This window comes from Lampris incognitus, chromosome 3 (genome assembly GCF_029633865.1).
Source record: "Lampris incognitus isolate fLamInc1 chromosome 3, fLamInc1.hap2, whole genome shotgun sequence".
Taxonomy (NCBI): Eukaryota; Metazoa; Chordata; class Actinopteri; order Lampriformes; family Lampridae; genus Lampris; species Lampris incognitus.
In genome coordinates this window covers 16546514-16564111 of record NC_079213.1, presented here as the reverse complement: position 1 = coordinate 16564111, position 17598 = coordinate 16546514, and the positions used below count along the sequence as shown (strand labels likewise).

General features: G+C 46.1%; 1 protein-coding gene across 1 annotated transcript in view; it reads left to right on the top strand.

Moving 5' to 3' along the window:
* Positions 1 to 17598, top strand: part of grm8a (glutamate receptor, metabotropic 8a) — a 497387-nt gene that overhangs the window by 175162 nt on the left and 304627 nt on the right. Inside the window, exon 2 of the mRNA XM_056275654.1 lies at positions 3528 to 3744. Within this exon, the coding sequence (XP_056131629.1) occupies positions 3528 to 3744 (217 nt within the window). The remainder of the gene's footprint in view (positions 1 to 3527; positions 3745 to 17598) is intronic.

The window sequence follows — 17598 nt, the reverse complement described above, 5'->3', positions numbered from 1 at the left end:
AATTTCCGACCCCCTACAATAAAGTGTTACCAGAGGTGCCCTGCGGTCCCCCCTGCACTGGAAGCAAAGCTGGATGTCTGCAACGAGGATGGACATATTGTCTGTGTACTTTTATGCTGATATCCACTGATGAGATTGTGGTTCAGTCGGATGATAATAATAATAATAATAATAATAAATCAAACATCTATAGCGCTTTTCTAACACTCAAAGTCGCTTTACAATAAACGGGGTGAAACGAGACAACAGATACACATAACGCAGGCATACGGGGGTGGATGGGAGGGGGGCGCTACGAGAGGGAGAAGCGGCAGCCACACACGACGCTTCCAGCAGTACTCTCCCACTTAGACAGACACAGAAGGGCAAGAAAAACAAAACAACAGCACTGTGTTTTTGATAGGAGCAATGATTGGAGGCCGATTACTCTGCTGGCCTTGTTGAAGGCGTGCAACATTAGTGCCTCCATCTACAGACGCTGACGTGTCTGTGCCTGTATGTTCCTGCAGATAAATTCATGTCTGTACGTGGCTGTGTCTGAACGGACCGCAGCAGGGATTACAGAAAAATGCAAGTTAGAAAATAATTATAAAAAAAAATTCATGAAATGACCCTTTTTTTTTTTAAATAGCTCTGCTCTTCTTATTTTCTCGTTGTCTCCCTTTCTCCCTGGTATTTCAGCCGTGGCTAGAGAGGAATACGGTGACTGTGCTGCCCGACTGAGTGCAGCGCAGCGTCTCTGCGCGGGCGTATGAATCTCTGGTGCATCCGGCGGCGGAGCAAAATAACAAAAGATCGCCGGGTTAAGCTCGCCCGGGTCAGCGGGCTAGTGTCCTGTCGCTGCTGTAAACAGACCAATAGCTCATCTCCTCCCAGAAATGTATTCATTTCTCTTTGAAATGGATATTCAGCCCTTTAGATGCAGTGGGAGATTGAAACAACACTCCAAACATATGAATGAGCACAAACACTGGCGCACACACAAACACACATGCAACCACACAAATGTGTGGATCAACATTCGAGATTACTTTGCGTGTCCCTAGGGAAATTTGTGCGAGACATGAAGGTTGCCACATAAAAAACGCATACAGTATAGCGCAGTAACGGACAAGTGCATTCAGATACATGCGACGCCGCCCCGCATTTCACCCCCCGACTTTAGGAGAGTCACTGATAGAGGGGTGAAAGAGTCTTTACACCTGTTCAGGTATCTTTCCCCGTATTTAATTGGAACCCTAGTAGCTATAGCGACGGACCATGGAGCACATTTCCAATTGGTTGGGCCCATCAACCAACCGCCCCCCCCCCACACACACACACACACACAATTCTCACAGTTGTTTACCAGTTGTTTCCTAGGGCTTCCCTGGCTTTGATATTCTCTCTCTCTCTCTCTCTCTCTCTCTCTGTCTCTCTCTGTCTCTCTGTCTCTCTCTCTCTGTCTCTCTCTCGCTCTCTCACTCGCTCTCGTTAAATCTGCCTATCTTTTAATCCTCCTTGAGTAACGCATTCAACCTGTTTCCCCTGAACTTCATGGAAAAACTTTGATCAAATCCCCTGGCGGAGGAGGCCAAAAACAACTCGTCAAACTCCCCCAAAGTTAGATCACGAAGGGACTGAGAGGAAGTTGGGTTTTTTTATTTACTTTTTTGCAGCACTCGCTAAGGGCTTTGCTGATAAATAAGACATCCATCGGCTGAATAATGACACGCCAATCGCCCTCTGCGGCGCGGTGGTCGCACTGGCGCAAAATAAGACATCAGTTATGTGGCTTTTCAATAGTCTTTGCTTGCGGGGGAACATCCCTCAAGTTAACCATTCGTCTGTGGGCATGGCAAGTTCAATCCATACCTTCTGGATACCAGCAAATCTCTAAAAACAGGCTGGAGCTATTTTCACTTAATTACTTCTTTGCCACAATGCCATCGCCTCGTCTATGCTAGAGAGTCATTGTAACGTGATATTACCATAACATGACGAAACACACTGTAACCCAAAACACCCCAAAACTACCATCCTTAGACACTGTTATCCACTGCTTCGTACCAAGTATGCTTTCATTTTAACATGGGTGACCCCGTTTTGAACTGAACCTGCACTTGTGCGAGTAGCGTTCCTCAGTCTGCTGAGCGTCAGGATGACCGGGCAGGCGCTTGATGCCCGAGGTGCTGAAGACATGGGGGGGATGTGAGTTGAGGGACTTCTGGTGCTGTCCAGAGGGAATAGATACTGTGAGAGATGAGCTCTGGCCTATCCCAGCAGTCACCGGGCAGCAGGCAGGTGCACACCCTGGACAGGCCACCAGGCCATCAGGGGAAGTGGTTTGGATGATGGATGGATGAGCTCTGGAGACGTCCCTTCAGACATGCAAGCATGTGCATGCAAACACACACACACACTCGTACTCATGCACACACACACTCGCACTCACACTCACACACATACACACACAGACACACAGACACACAGACATTAGGAATCTTATGCAACAGTGCCAGGTTTTGCTTTGTTCAGCAGTTATTTGTTTATTTACAAGTATTTACAAGTGTGTGTCTGTGTGCAAGGGTGTGTGAGTGTGTGAGTGTGCATGTGCCGAGCATGTGCTAAGTGTGTGTGTGGGTGAGGGTGTGTGTGCGTGTGTGGTGCTATCTGCCCCACTTTGTTTTCATGTTGATGGGAAATGACTCTTCCTGCTTATGAGTACCGATGGAACCGAGTGAAAGTGAAACCTGTGTGTGTGTGTGTGTGTGTGTGTGTGTGTGTGTGTGTGTGTGTGTGTGTGTGTGTGTGTGGGTCCTTTTGTTCTTTCATTGTGTCTTTTTATCAGCCTAATTTTTCCCTCTGTCCACCTGTCTATCCTTCTCTCTGCCCGTTTTCCATCTCTTCATCCTTGTTCCCTTGTCTCAGTCTGTCTCCAGACAATAACCCCTTCATCCGGTTTCACTCGTCCCTCTCATCTTTTTACCTCTCCTTCCTTTATTCCTCCATTCAGCTGTGTTCCCATTCCGCCGGAGCTCAGCACCAACTTATCGTATGGATTTTCTTCTCATTTTCCCCCTTTATTCTATCGCTCTCTCAAGTTTGAGATTCAAATTTTAAATTATTCACTACCTGTGGGTCCTCCTCTCACCCATGACTCCTCTATTTGCTGATTTTTTTTATTATCTCTGTATTCCTGTCTTTCTTTCTGTGTTTCCATCTCTTTCTCTTTCCATCCGGTGGTGACAATGCCTCCTCTCACTCCCTTTTTAGTGTGCAGACTTTGTTTTTCTCTCTATCTATCACACTGGTTCAGTTGAATGAGTCATGAAGGAACCAGAATCAGATGTACTGTGTGCCCAGAGGGGCTCAATATGACCAATGACAAGAGTCCAACGAAATCTCACTGAGCAATTCATCTACCAGCTTTACCCCCCCCCCCGCCATCTTCTCAGAACAATAAATTATACAATGGCACCTTCTATCTGCCACGCCTCCTTCCGTGTTTTCTCACCGCCGTGCTCTTCTGCTCATCCTCTCCTCAGATCCCGCAGATCAGCTACGCCTCCACGGCCCCGGAGCTGAGCGACAACACCCGCTATGACTTTTTCTCCCGTGTGGTGCCGCCGGACTCCTACCAGGCCCAGGCCATGATGGACATCGTCACAGCGATGGGGTGGAACTACGTGTCCACTCTGGCCTCGGAGGGCAACTATGGCGAGAGCGGCGTGGAGGCCTTCGTCCAGATCTCCAGGGAAACCAGTAAGAGCCAATTACCACCTTCTCCCTCTCCCTCTCTCTCTCTCGCTCTCTCTCGCTCTCTTTCTCTCCTTCCCTCGCTTCAACTGAGCCGTGACGCTCCATCGTGCCATGGTCTGTCATGTAGACTGTAATTTTGAGACACTGGTGGGAGTGGAGGCTTTCTGATCAAAGATGTCCAGATTAATGTGGCACGAGTCATGCTTCTGAGTCCGTCTCCCACTGAGATGGCAAGCTGCATGGGATCACGGTGTCATATGTCACTGTCATGTGTCTCAACCCTAATATGAGGATAACTGTGCCGAGAGCGGTGTGAAGACAGTCGACTAAGGCTCATGGGAAATCAGTCGGATCCAAGTCTACGAGTATTTTATTTATTTTTTTCCTGTGGTGTGTCAAGCTGGGATAGGAAAAATGATTATTGGGCGGTTCATCCTTGCAGTGCAGACTGTAATTTGAACAGAAATGTAGTGAAGAGCAGAATGGAAACTGTGATTTAAATCTCAAAGGGAAAATCGGAGGGGTTGGGTAGTCTACGTTTAGGCTCGTGGTTGGCCGTCTCCACAGAGGGTTTACATTGTAGTCATGATGCCATCCAACTTTCACATACATTTGAAGTGGACAAATAAATATTTTTTTTAAGAACGAAGGAGGAAAAATAGCCGTGTACGTGTGGACAAGGCATACGTTTTTCCATTCGATGTGACGTCATGATACGTCACTTGGCAGACAGAAAAAAACCCTGTTTCACTGCCGCTCCAGAGATGCAGAAACAACCAGGAACAGCGTCAGGTGTTTATCACGCGCTATCCCCGTCGCAGGTAGACAGATAAGGGGGAGAATTTATGAATTTTCCCATTAATAAGTTGCATTTCCGTCAGATCTGTTTAAGCGAATACAACGCTGAACGTACACCTGCATGTCCTGTGTCATGTTTCCGTAGTTGACCCTCCACGAGGAGGATGGACCAGTCACAAATCAGTCAGCAGACTGTGTGGTTAAAACCCATCCGCATTTTATTTTAGTTTTATTCAGCAAATCCATTTTGACTGCAGTTTATCGCAGTTCTTTTCACTGAATAAAAAAGTTTACCCACTTCAAGCAAGCGTACGAAATTTCATGCAAATGGTGATTCGATTCGATATTTTGTGTTTCCATCAAGCTTTTTCTCCAATCAACAAAATTTCAATAAAAATTTGCACGTGGAAAAGTCATCTGGGATGAGCAAAATCAGTTGCTTATGGAAAATCCCACAGCGGGCTTGTGCCTGAGAGGTGGATGGATACCTGCTGCCGCCTGGCTTCGTCTACACAAGCTAGAGAGTCATGAGAGCCTCACAGACGCCCAGTCGGTGTGTGGGTTTGTATTTTGACGCAGCAATGTAAAAATCAATTTTAATCAAGGCTGGTTATGAAATGCCGGCTCATGGTTAATGGAGTAGCTTCAATACCAACTGACACTTCTTATACTTTAATGGAGTTTGTGGTATATTGGCTGTAATACGTTGGAGGGTTGCGAGAGAGATAACACTGGATTAAATCTGGGCAAACTCCATCAACAGTGTGAGAGAAAAGCAGAGAGAGGAATACAAACTGTAGAGAGAGAGAGGGGGGAGAGAGAGAGAGAGATTGATGGGTTTTCTGTTTTGCTTTAAAACATAAAAGCGTGGTCTGTGTGGTGCTGGGAACATCAGTAACCATCCGGGTGAGTTCGTTTCAAGTCGGTATATCAGATACTCCAAGAGATGTTGACCGATCAAAATGCACCTGTTAGTGCCTACACTTCTCAAATGTACATCTTTTTATTCAGTTAGCAGTGGACAGGTACTGGCATGATCTATCTATCTATATGTCTTTCTGTCTGTCTGTCTATCTAGTATCTATATATCTCTATAGATCTATCTATCTATATGTCTGTCTGTCTGTCTGTCTGTGTGTGTCTGTCTGTCTTTTACTGATTTGAATTTGTATGATAATACAAGATATGTCGGAATTTCTGTATATGTCTCTTATGCTGTCTATCTGTCCATATGTCAATCTCAGACTGTGCATGTTGGGAGCAAACTAGCCTACAGCTATACAGTGTTGGTGTATGTGTGTGTGTGTGTGTGTGTGTGTGTGTGTGTGTGTGTGTGTGTGTGTGTGTGTGTGTGTGTGTGTGTGTGTGTGTGTGTGTGTGTGTGTGTGTGTGTGTGTGTATGTATGTGTGTGTGTGTGTATGTATGTGTGTGTGTGTGTTGGAGAGAAGGTTTGTTTATAAAGGCTACGCGCTCCAGGAGTCAGCAGATAGTTGTACATTCTGTCATGGTGTGTGTGTGTGTGTGTGTGTGTGTGTGTGTGTGTGTTTGTGTGTGTGTGTGTGTGTGTGTGTGTGTTTGTGTGTGTGTGTGTCTGTGCCAGGATGACATGCTGTGACAGCAGTCAGTCATTTGTTTGCTCTGCTGCTCTGCAGATGTGAACACAACTAAGGAGAGGAAAGGATGGGAGGAAATAAGGGAAGGGAAAGGTGACAGGGGAGATTACAAGATGAGGTTAAGGAGTGTTTTGTGTGTGTGTGTGTGTGTGTGTGTGCGTGTGTGTATGTGTATGTGTATGTTTGTATCTCTGAGAGGAAGAGAAGACAGCAAGAGGAATGGACTTGGTATATGCTGTGACGTTGGGTTCCTGATACAGATGCACAACGGGGCTGTCAACATTCACTAACACCACACATGCACACAAGCATACACACACACACACACACACACACACACACACACACACACACTGAGCCAAAGGGAATTGCTTGGTGATTATTTTGTGATTGCGCTGTAATGATTGCAGCTTACAAGCGACTCTGCGCGCTGATACCAACCATCCATATTAATGGTCGTTAATCACTGACTTATGATTCCAGTCAATGGTTCTGTTTGTGTGTGTGTGTGTTGGTGCATATTAAGGGCAAAAGGCCTTTCCTCAACAAGACTGATGCTTTTGAGAGTATGTATGTATGTGTGTGTCCATATTTATGTTTCGGAGTTGGGTGGAAAGGCCTGGGGGTGGATGCAAGTTTGGTTTGCTTTGTATGCATTTGTCTGCATATGTGCATTCGTGAGTGAGTGAATGAGTGAGTGTGTGAGAGTGAGAGAGAGAGTGGTGAAAGAGAGCGCAAGAGCGAGTGAGAGAATAGTGAGAGAGAGAGTGGTGTGTGAGAGAGAGAAAGCTGTAAACCACGGCTTGTTCTGCCGTCCTGCTTCACTCAATTCATGTCTTCTCTCACATAAACGTTAGTCAGTGTTCCTGCACTACACTAACTTGTGCACTATAGATGTCCTAGTTTTGATATGGTGGCTGTAGAGCAGCCAGCATGTGGCTGCACTCCCCAGAGGAGTCGTGCAGCTGCACTACTGTTCAGATGTGTTAATGCAACAGTCAGCAACAAAAACAACCACCTTTGGAACAAAAGAAAGAAAGAGAAAAAAAACTTTGTCAAGGATTATGCGAAACGTGTATTTATATATATATATATACATATATATCGTAACGTGCATGGATAAGTAGACCCTTTAGTGGACTGGTTAATGTTGTCGCCCAAGATGCAGGACATATGGGTTCGCGTCCCGGCTGTGATGGTCCGGCCGGGCTGCCCCCCGAATTCACTACATTGGTGTCAGAAGTGGGATCCCCGGCTGTGACGGTCCAGCCGGGGACGCGCTATCCTGAAGGAGAGGGGGTAATGTATGTACACGAATAAGTAGACAGATTAGCCAAGGGCCAATCTGTCTACTTATATGTATACGTTACTATATATATATATATAATATACTATTGATATTCTGCTCCTCATTAGTTGAGCACTTCTATCAACACATTGATGGTTTCAGAAAAAAAATCATTATATATATATATATATATATATATATATATACATATTTTGTTTTCATAGGGTCACAGGGATGAAAGGGTCTAATCTGCGGTCGTAACGGTCAGTGTAGGAACTCTCCTATTGTGTCCTGTGCTGGTTCTCCCAATGCTGTGTATGTAGTGTGACGTATCAGCGCTGTGTACTGTGGTAGCCGTTGTTCAAGTCTCCCCGCCCTGCATCTGTACCACACAGGGCTGCAGTCTGCAAACCTTTAAGAACATTTCTATTCTCATCACCGGACACCTTATGCCTGTTATCTACTATGGCTGCGATTGTGATTGTAGAAAAAAAAGAGAAAGAAAATCATGTGGTTGTGATTATGAGCTCATTTTGTTCCTGTTGTAACTGCTGCATGATTTCTCGGGGAACACTTTTGTTGGATTTTCTTGGACCCTTTGGGTTAGGTTGAAGGAACCTCCTATTCTCCTTTGGCTACTGCCATGTAATCTTGTCTGGAGCGTAAAATTTTGTGTTTTTGGTGTGTGTGTGTGTGTGTGTGAGGGTTATCTAAGTAACTCTGCCTTGTTATAGCCAAAGATAGAGAATAAGAGAATATAATGATTTGGACAGTACCCAGTCGTTGACCAGAGACAGATAAACAGTTTAAACAAAGGCCAACTCGGGAGAGCCTTATTGGCGGTTTGCAGGAGGAGGGCCCATTTACAGTGGTAAAAATAACGATCCCACCACATCTACATTCAGAGAGACCTCTCGCCCAAGAGAGTTTCATCACGGCACTTCATCGATCCTGCACATTTTTCCAATGCAAAGCGCGTCATGAAGCTGCTTTCTGTCTCGCTCACTCCCAAACTGACATTTAGTCTGACGTTTAGTTGTACCGTCTGCGTAGCTTCGGGGGGGAGGGGGGGGAGGGGGAGGGGGGTTGCGTTCGGCCATTTAAATAATACATTTGAAGTACAGTCTCTCTACCCACCATGATACCCTGCTCCCAACCTTGTCTGTGACATGATAAAGACAGATGGGCCTGTAGCTCTGGGCCGACTGAGGAGAGAAGGCTCGGTGTCTAAAGAGAATGGGCCAAATAAAGAAAAATACAACCGATGGTGGCGTTGTATGTAATGAAACAGAGGATGGCCTTTAAATCGAGTCATGGCTCTTTTCCCATTCCTGAGTCTTTTCTCGACCGGCGACCCCATCTCCCGGCAGACCCACCTGGGCTTAAACCTAACACATCTGCATTCAGTGACACTGCAAGGTCTGGTGGAGACTGTTTCCTGTGTATATGTGTACCAAGTTTGGTCCCCATTAGGATAGAAAAACCTGAAACCACCTACCTTGTGGGGGACATTTGAACATTTTCTGGGTCCCCATGAGGAAAAGGGTCTATTTTAGGGTTAGGATTTGGGTTTAGGGTTAAAATTAGAATTCCGATTAGGATTTTAGGACTTCTTTTTAGGAATTCTTCCGCTTCCAGTGTGGTAAGATGGCAGCACAAATCCGCGTTTGCAGCAGCCTCACCCAGTACCGGTGTGGGAAGATGGCGGCGCGAACTTAACGTTTGCGGCGGCCTCACCCAGTACCGTCCATGCAGTGTCTTTGTCCACGTCTGCTTCTAAGTTTGTGTCTTCGCTTGATGGCTGGGAGAGCTTGGTCTGCTGCATCCGGTGAGCCCTGGGACCTTGGAGCTGTGCCCGAAGAGGAAACGCCGAGGGCGGTCTGACAGGATGCAGGAGCGGCGTAGGCTAAGCTAACTGCTAGCCCACACAGACCGGCAGTTCCAACAGTCATCCTGGCGTTCGCTCTCTTGGACAGTGAAAAAAAAATGTTTTGTATAAATTGGATATATGTGTTTTGTAGGGTTTTTTTTGTAGTTTGGATATTATGTTCTTGTAGTTTGGATATGTGTTTTTGTCTTTGTGTTGCACTGCTGTGGGCTGGGGAAATGATATTTCGTTTCATTTCATGTGTGCAGGTGCATGGAATGAAATGACAAATACATGTTCTTGATTGAAATTTGGGTTACGGTAAGGGTTAAGATAAGGCATGTAGTTATTGATGGTTAAGGTAAGGGTTAAGATTAGTCATGTAGTTCTTGATAGTTAAGGTAAGGGTTAAGATAAGGCATTTAGTTATTGATGGTTAAGGTAAGAGTTAAGATTAGGTATGTAGTTATTTATGGTTAAGGTAAGGGTTATGATTTGTAATGTAGTTATTGATGGTTAATGTAAGGGTTATGATTAGTCATGTAGTTATTGATGGTTAAGATAAGGCATGTAGTTATTGATGGTTAAGGTAAGGGTTAAGATTAGTCATGTAGTTCTTGATAGTTAAGGTAAGGGTTAAGATAAGGCATGTAGTTATTGATGGTTAAGGTAAGAGTTAAGATTAGGTATGTAGTTATTTATGGTTAAGGTAAGGGTTATGATTTGTAATGTAGTTATTGATGGTTAATGTAAGGGTTATGATTAGTCATGTAGTTATTGATGGTTAAGATAAGGTATGTAGTTATTGATGGTTAGGGGTAAGGGTTAAGATTAGTCATGTAGTTCTTGATAGTTAAGGTAAGGGTTAAGATAAGGCATGTAGTTATTGATGGTTAAGGTAAGGGTTATGATTAGTCATGTAGTTATTGATGGTTAAGGTAAGGGTTAAGATAAGGCATGTAGTTATTGATGGTTAAGGTAAGGGTTATGATTAGTCATGTAGTTATTAATGGTTAAGGTAAGGGTGAAGATAAGGCATTTAGTTATTGATGGTTAAGGTAAGGGTTATGATTAGTCATGTAGTTATTGATGTTTAAGGTAAGGGTTAAGATATGGCATGTAGTTATTGATGGTTAAGGTAAGGGTTATGATTAGTCATGTAGTTATTGATGTTTAAGGTAAGGGTTAAGATATGGCATGTAGTTATTGATGGTTAAGGTAAGAGTTAAAGGCTATGGATTGAATGCAGTCAATTAGGGGTCCTCATAAGTATAGGCTTACATGGTATGTGTGTGTGTGTGTGTGCAAGTGTGTGTGCATGTGTATGTGTGTGTGTATGTGCGATGTTTTTCTATCCTAATGGGGACTGAAAAACCAGAAATCACCTAACTTGTGGGGCCATTTTATGGGGCCCCACAAGTAAAAGGGTCTATTTTAGGGTTAGGACTTGGTTTTAGGGTTAAGGTTAGGTTAAGGTTAGGGTAAGGGTAAGGGTTAGGCATGTAGTTTGCATGGTTATGGTTATGGTTTAGGGCAAGGAAATGAATGTAGTCAATGAGGGGGCCCCACAAGTATAGATTTGCGAGTATGTGTATGTGTGTGTGTCTCTATAAGTTTGTGTGTCTGGACTGAACCCAGTGTTGCAGAACAGCCACCTCTCCTAACACTGGCCCCTGCAGAGGCACCGTGAGGCATTAACAGAGAGAGAGCGGGGTGGAGGGGGGGGGAGTGGCTTCGAAAAAAGAAAATGGCTTCGAGAAATAATTAAACAGTTATCTCCAGATTCATTTAATTAGTTCCTCGGCTCTCAACTAATCTACGGCCTTTTTGCTTAGCTCTGCTTCTTTAGTTCCCTTTCAATCCTCTCCGGCCCACCACAATGGGGGCGGTCCTGCTTATCACCCGAGCCATGCTACTGACCCGTGCTCTTTTATTCGCCGTCTTTAAGACATCAACGGGGAATGATTTATTTCAGATGCAGTGTGAGGCAGTTCAGTGGCCTATTATAAGCATGTACTCACTCACAACATTCTTAAATCTGAAAATTAAATTGCTCTCTGATAGGCTATTTAATTATAATGGAGCTGGAACGGTGGCGCAGTGGTTAGCGCGGTCGCCTCACATCAAGAAGGTCCTGAGTTCAAGCCCCGGGGTAGTCCAACCTTGGGGGGTCGTCCCGGGGGTCATCCTCTGTGTGGAGTTTGCATGTTCTCCCCGTATCTGCGTGGGTGGGTTTCCTGTGGGGGCTCCCGCGACCCTGAGAACAGGATAAGCGGTCTGGGTAAAGGATGGATGGACCTGGAATGACCGCCGTGTGGTTTTCCATGCATGTGTGTCAGACGTCATACATTAATATATCTGGCAACCAAGTCGTGCAACTCTTCCCTCTTATATAACATTCAAATACACTGGAAAGCATTATGGCATTCACTATAATGTGTTGTAATTGCGTGTTTCTGCTGCGCTGTGCGCTGCAGGATGGTTGTGTAACCCAGAGACGTGTAGCAGGTGTGGAGGTGTACGAGCAGCACATCGTACTATAAAGCTGACCAGAACACCTTGGAGACCACCCTCACACCGACACAGCTCCTACAGCCGCGCTATGTGGCGGGTTGCTCTTTGTTCTGTCCAGCCGGGAGGCTGTCTTCCCGTGGAGCATACCCCGGGGCCCTGGACCCGGTACCACGGGAGAGGGGGTGTTACCCAGCCCGTACGGAGGAGGGGGAGGAGCAGGTGGTGACAGCTCTGGGCAGGCTGCGTAACCCTGGAGGGACGTTTTCAGCGCACGGACCTTCGGTTGGACAATTCTGGAGGGAAAAACTTTCAGAGTGAAACTGCACAACACTGAAAACACTGTCATTCTAGGATTCTGAAGATTCGTAGTCAACTTGATTCAGTGTTCTTCAGAAATGTCCGCTATGATCTGAGTTTGTGTTCGTAAAACAGTTTGTTTCCTATGAAGTAAAACATCAAAGAAAACTGTACAGAAGAAGGCTCACAACCATCCTGAATTTCAATTCCTCATTCCCACTACCCCTCTTTAAAAAACAAAAATCCTAAAATTCACACCTTAGTGTTGAAAAACAAAACAAGTTCAATTTAACACAGAGGTAAGTCAACATAAAAACAAATGAACCACTGGGTGTCTTCTAATGGAAAAAGAAACAACAACAGTTTACACAACACAACTGTGGTTTACATTGTCCCTGTTACTCTCAAGGCAACCCCCCCCATCCCCCCAAGGTGTGAAGTGGGGAGGCAGTTGGTTCCCACCAGTTATTCTTAAAAAAAATCTCAGTAACAGAAAGAAAAACAGAATAAATAAAATTAAAAATATTGCAGCTGCGGCGTTGGACATAACAGAGTTCAGCTTAACAGTTCAGGAAATGAAACAGGGACAGGAAATCCTTCGGTTTTGGGGAATCCTAAAAGAAGTGAGGACTGGATTAATTTGAAGTGAAAAATACACAACAACAACTTTTTCAATGCTCCAAAAAAAAAACCAAATGGCTATATCACATTTTATATGAGGTACCTCAGAAAGAAAAGAAATAGATTTCTTGAAAGGATTTGAATAATCAATGCTTCAGGTCGGTGACTTTCTAAAGCCAGTTGTTTGTCAAACAGGAACAAAAACAGGGTTGGGTCTGATAAGGATGCTAAACGAGGTGGTCTCTGAAGAGGTGGTCTCTGAAAAACCCCTCTCACACCCCAATTGTCAGGTGAACAAAAGGTTTGGAAAAGCCAAAACAAAACCTCCCCCAGCTTTTATATCCTCATTTAAGCCACCCTCAAGGACTTGCAACTTCTAAACACCACAAAATGGCCAGACGGACAAACACCACGGAACAAACTATGAACACACACACAGACAAGTCATGTCAAACACAAAAGGCAGGCAGGGTCCGTCAAGGTGCGGTTTGGCACCAATGGTTTCGTGTCATAGTCCTCTGTAGTTTTTTCTTTCCCTACTTTCACACTCTTTCTCCCACATTCCCAAAATTCTTCCTTGCTCTGCCACATACTCTAACCATGTTGTAGGAATCTTTTCCCTTTCTAAGACCTTCGCTTTTCCCTTTTCCATGGACTGTCGGACTTCCATTAGTTTATTCTTGCTCAAAGTTCCTTCAACAGGAACCTCATGACTCTGTATCCAGTCTAAAACATGTTTTACCGAGTCTTCACCATATTTCCTTATCATTATCTGGTAGACTGGACCCTCCATATCTATCGGGGGCAGTTTACTGCCCTGGTTTCCCATTCTTCTTTATTTCTTTCTTTATTTCTTTATTTATTCCTCACGTAACCCTACCAGGTGACCACTTTCATTAGTGCGTGACCGAGGGTAAACAGCCGCTTATATGTCAGTGCACGACCTCATACGCGTTTTAAATGACCATTTTGTCCTTTAAAGAACTCTGCTTACCCGTGCGATGAATCTCCCAGGGTTTTGCTGAGGGATCTCAGCGACACCGACCAAACGGACCACCCGCCTCTCCCTTTCCTCTTCTCAAACCTGCTGAGCTTATTGGGAGATCGGTGACTATGTCCTTGTCCCGAGATGATCAGTCAGCCGGTTGTCCGTTCGGCGGGCGACGTGAGATCCCATCCTCGTCGCCAAATTGTCGTGGATTTTCCTTAATCCTTTAATGGGCTCTTGCCCCAGCAAACTACATATTCTGTCATGTGTAAGATAGTGATATACTTACAAATCCTGTATAATTCCTTGCAGCACCTTGTGAACAACATGTTTGTTGTCTCAGGCGTGTCTCTGGAGGGATTCAAGGGAAGGACACACACTGACACGTGTCCACAGATGCCAACGCAAACTCGCTCGCTCGCTCACTCCGTCACCAACACTTAGCTGTCAATGTCCCTTGGGTCGATTAAGCTCCCTGTTTCTTGTCCTTGATTACCGTCCCCTTAGAACTAGAGACAGATGCTATTCATCACTATCTAGACACACACACACACACACACACACACACACACACACACACACACACACACACACACACACACACACACACACACACACACACACACACACACACACACACATTACAGACACACATATGTACGCCCACTCATCACACACATCCAAGAGGAACAACACCCACACACATACACACACACACACACACACACACACCCACAGTCACATGCGGACACACACACACACACACACACACACATTACAGGCACACATATATATGCCCACTCATCACACACATCCAAGAGGAACGACGCCACACACACGCACACACATGCGCACACACACACACGCACACATGCACACACACACACACACACAAAGAGAAGGAGAACATCAGACCGGTCTGTTTGTATGTAGCAATGCGGGCGTGGGTTTTCATCTCAAGGTGAAAGTGTCTTTGTTGTGCTCATGAAGGACTCCTGAGCGCCGCTGTCGGTAAACTTTTCCGTGTTGTTGGGCTTTGGTCAGCCGGTCCTTGAAAGACGTGTGGCTTTGTTGCCGAGATCGCCTGCGGGTCGCATTCCTGATGCGATTTATTTATTTATTTATAGCCGTGAATTCCCACTTTGCTCCCATCGATCCATCAGCTCCGTTATTAATGAGATTCCCTCGGCTGCACTCGGCATGGTCATGCTGACGGGGTCTTCGCGGCAACCGGTTTGCAGGGACGGCGGCGGCGGCGGCGGCGGCACAGTGGAGTATGCCAGGGCAAAGGTGTCCTCTAGAGGTGAGGCGGCCCCGTCAGCCGGGGAGAGAGAGGCCCCACATCCCATCGAAATGCACCTCCCTGCTACTTAATTAGGCCCATAGTTTAAAACCTGCACCTGATGTAAGGGGTGTGTGTGTGTTGTGTGTGTGTGCGCGCAGGTGTATAGCCAGTGTGGAGGTATGAATCCCCCCCCCCCGTCTTAAATGTCAAAAAAGAAAAACGTATTTGATTTCTTGCACCTCTATTAAGACCGTAGCGGCTACCGTAACACACATTACTCAGTTGATGAGGACATGAACGATTCCGTCGCTCCCCAAATTCGAGTGAAAAAAGGACGCGTTGCCATTTTCTTGTTGTTAGGCTTGTGTCTCCTGTCGCTGGCTGGACCTCGCCGCCTGTATTTTCCGTTAATCACCCTCTCCGGACAGGATTAGCATCGAGAGGGGTTATCCGAGAATGGTGATTATTACCTCAGCACCTATGTGATTTGTATCCCACCTGAAACAGCCACTTAAGTGTGTGTGTGTGTGTGTGTGTGTGTTTTCCCCCATCAGCAGCAGCTTCCACCCATACAAATGAACTGGAATCACTGTTTATTTAGAAAGCTCGAGGGTAGGCCATCATATTAGCCCGGTTCCGTCTGGAAGAAAATCCCCATCCGTGATTTTAGTTTCGCCTCAGCGAAGCCTCTCGCGAGTTCTGAATTCTCGCAGAATTACTTGGTTTAGACTCAAACAAAGCAGACCCCCCCCCCATGCACAAAAATACAATGCTACATGTTTGAGTCATATGTTTTTTTCTTGGATTTTTTTTTTTTTTGCTCCTTTTTCTCCCCAGTTGTACCTAGCCAATTACCCCACTCTTCCGAGCCGCCCCGGTCTCTGCTCCACCCCCTCTGCCGATCCGGGGAGGGCTGCAGACTACCACATGCCTCCTCCGATACACGTGGAGTCACCAGCCGCTTCTTTTCACCTGACAGTGAGGAGTCTCACCAGGGGGATCATACTATTTCCCCTCCCCCCAAACAGGCGCCCTGACCGACCAGAGGAGGCGCTAGTGCAGCAACCAGTACACATACCTCAGCCGGCATCCCACCCGCAGACATGGCTAATTGTGTCTGTAGGGACGCATGACCAAGTTGGAGGTAACACAGGGATTCGAACAGGCGATCCCCTTGTTGGTAGGCAATGGAATAGACTGCTACGCTACCTGGACGCCCCATGCTACATGTTTGAGTCACTTTTTTTTCTTGGACCCCCCCCTTTTCTCCCCCCAGTTGTACTTGACCAATTACCCCACTCTTCCGAGCTCCACCCCCTCTGCTGATCTGGGGAGGGCTGCAGACTACCACATGCCTCCTCCAATACATTTGGAGTCGCCGGATGCTTGCTTTCACCTGACAGTGAGGAGTTTCGCCAGGGGGACTTAGCGCATGGGAGGATCACGCTATTCCCCCAGTTCCCCCTCCCCCCCAAATAGGCACCCCGACCGACCAGAGGAGGCGCTAGTGCAGCGGCCAGGACACATACCCACATCTGGCTTCCCACCCGCAGACACAGCCAATTGTGTCTGTAGGGACACCCGAACCAAACCGGAGGTAACATGGGGATTCGAACCTGTGATCCCTGTGTTGGTAGGCAATGGAATAGACCGCCACGGCACCTGGACGCCCCACGTTTGATTCATATTTGAGGCCAACCAGAGTAGAAAAAAATGAAGCTATTATTTATCACAGCAGTTAGCACAGGGGTGCACATCAACAACCTCACCATATGAACTGTGAGCCAGTATACAAGGGCAGTATGGGATCTCATATAACGAGCAAGGGGTCTTATCGGGTGGACATGGACACACGGTTCCATACAGGGAACTCCGAGTCTGCAGCTTTACTCTGCTGTGGCTGGCTCCGTACTATCGGCTGGTTGTAAAGTGTTCATTTCAGGTTCAGTGGTTATCCTGACAGAGGTGAGCAGTTCTCAAACTCTCGAAGAATGAAAGATATGGACGAAAAGATAAAGGGAGATGGGGGGTGATATGGACAAACAGTGAGAAAATGGGGCCAAGAGAATAATGCGAGAGAGTGAGAGTAAATATTAGTGTGTGTGTGTGTGTGTGTGTGTGTGTGTGTGTGTGTGTGTGTGTGTGTGTGTGTGTGTGTGCACCCAGTCGCTCTGGTCGCTGTCCCCATTTGACATCTCCAAGTAGACCAAGATATGGGAGAAGGAACATGCCAGCTGGTCTCCTCTCAGCTCCCACAGCAAAGTCACCATTACTGCCTCACCATCGTTACACACTGGTTTCATTTTTTGATATATATCTCTATATATATATGTGTGTGTGTGTGTGTGTGTGTGTGTGTGTGTGTGTGTGTGTGTGTGTGTGTGTGTGTGTGTGTGTGTGTGTGGCCATGTGTTTGCAATGTGTGTGCAGTTGCCTGTACACTCCGTGTTTTCATGTTATTATGAGTACATATAGTAGCTGGGCACAGTGAAAATATATGCATGGATGACACATCCGTATATTTCACTGTCATTGTCAAAATGTGTGTGTGTGTGTGTGTGTGTGTGTGTGTGTGTGTGTGTGTG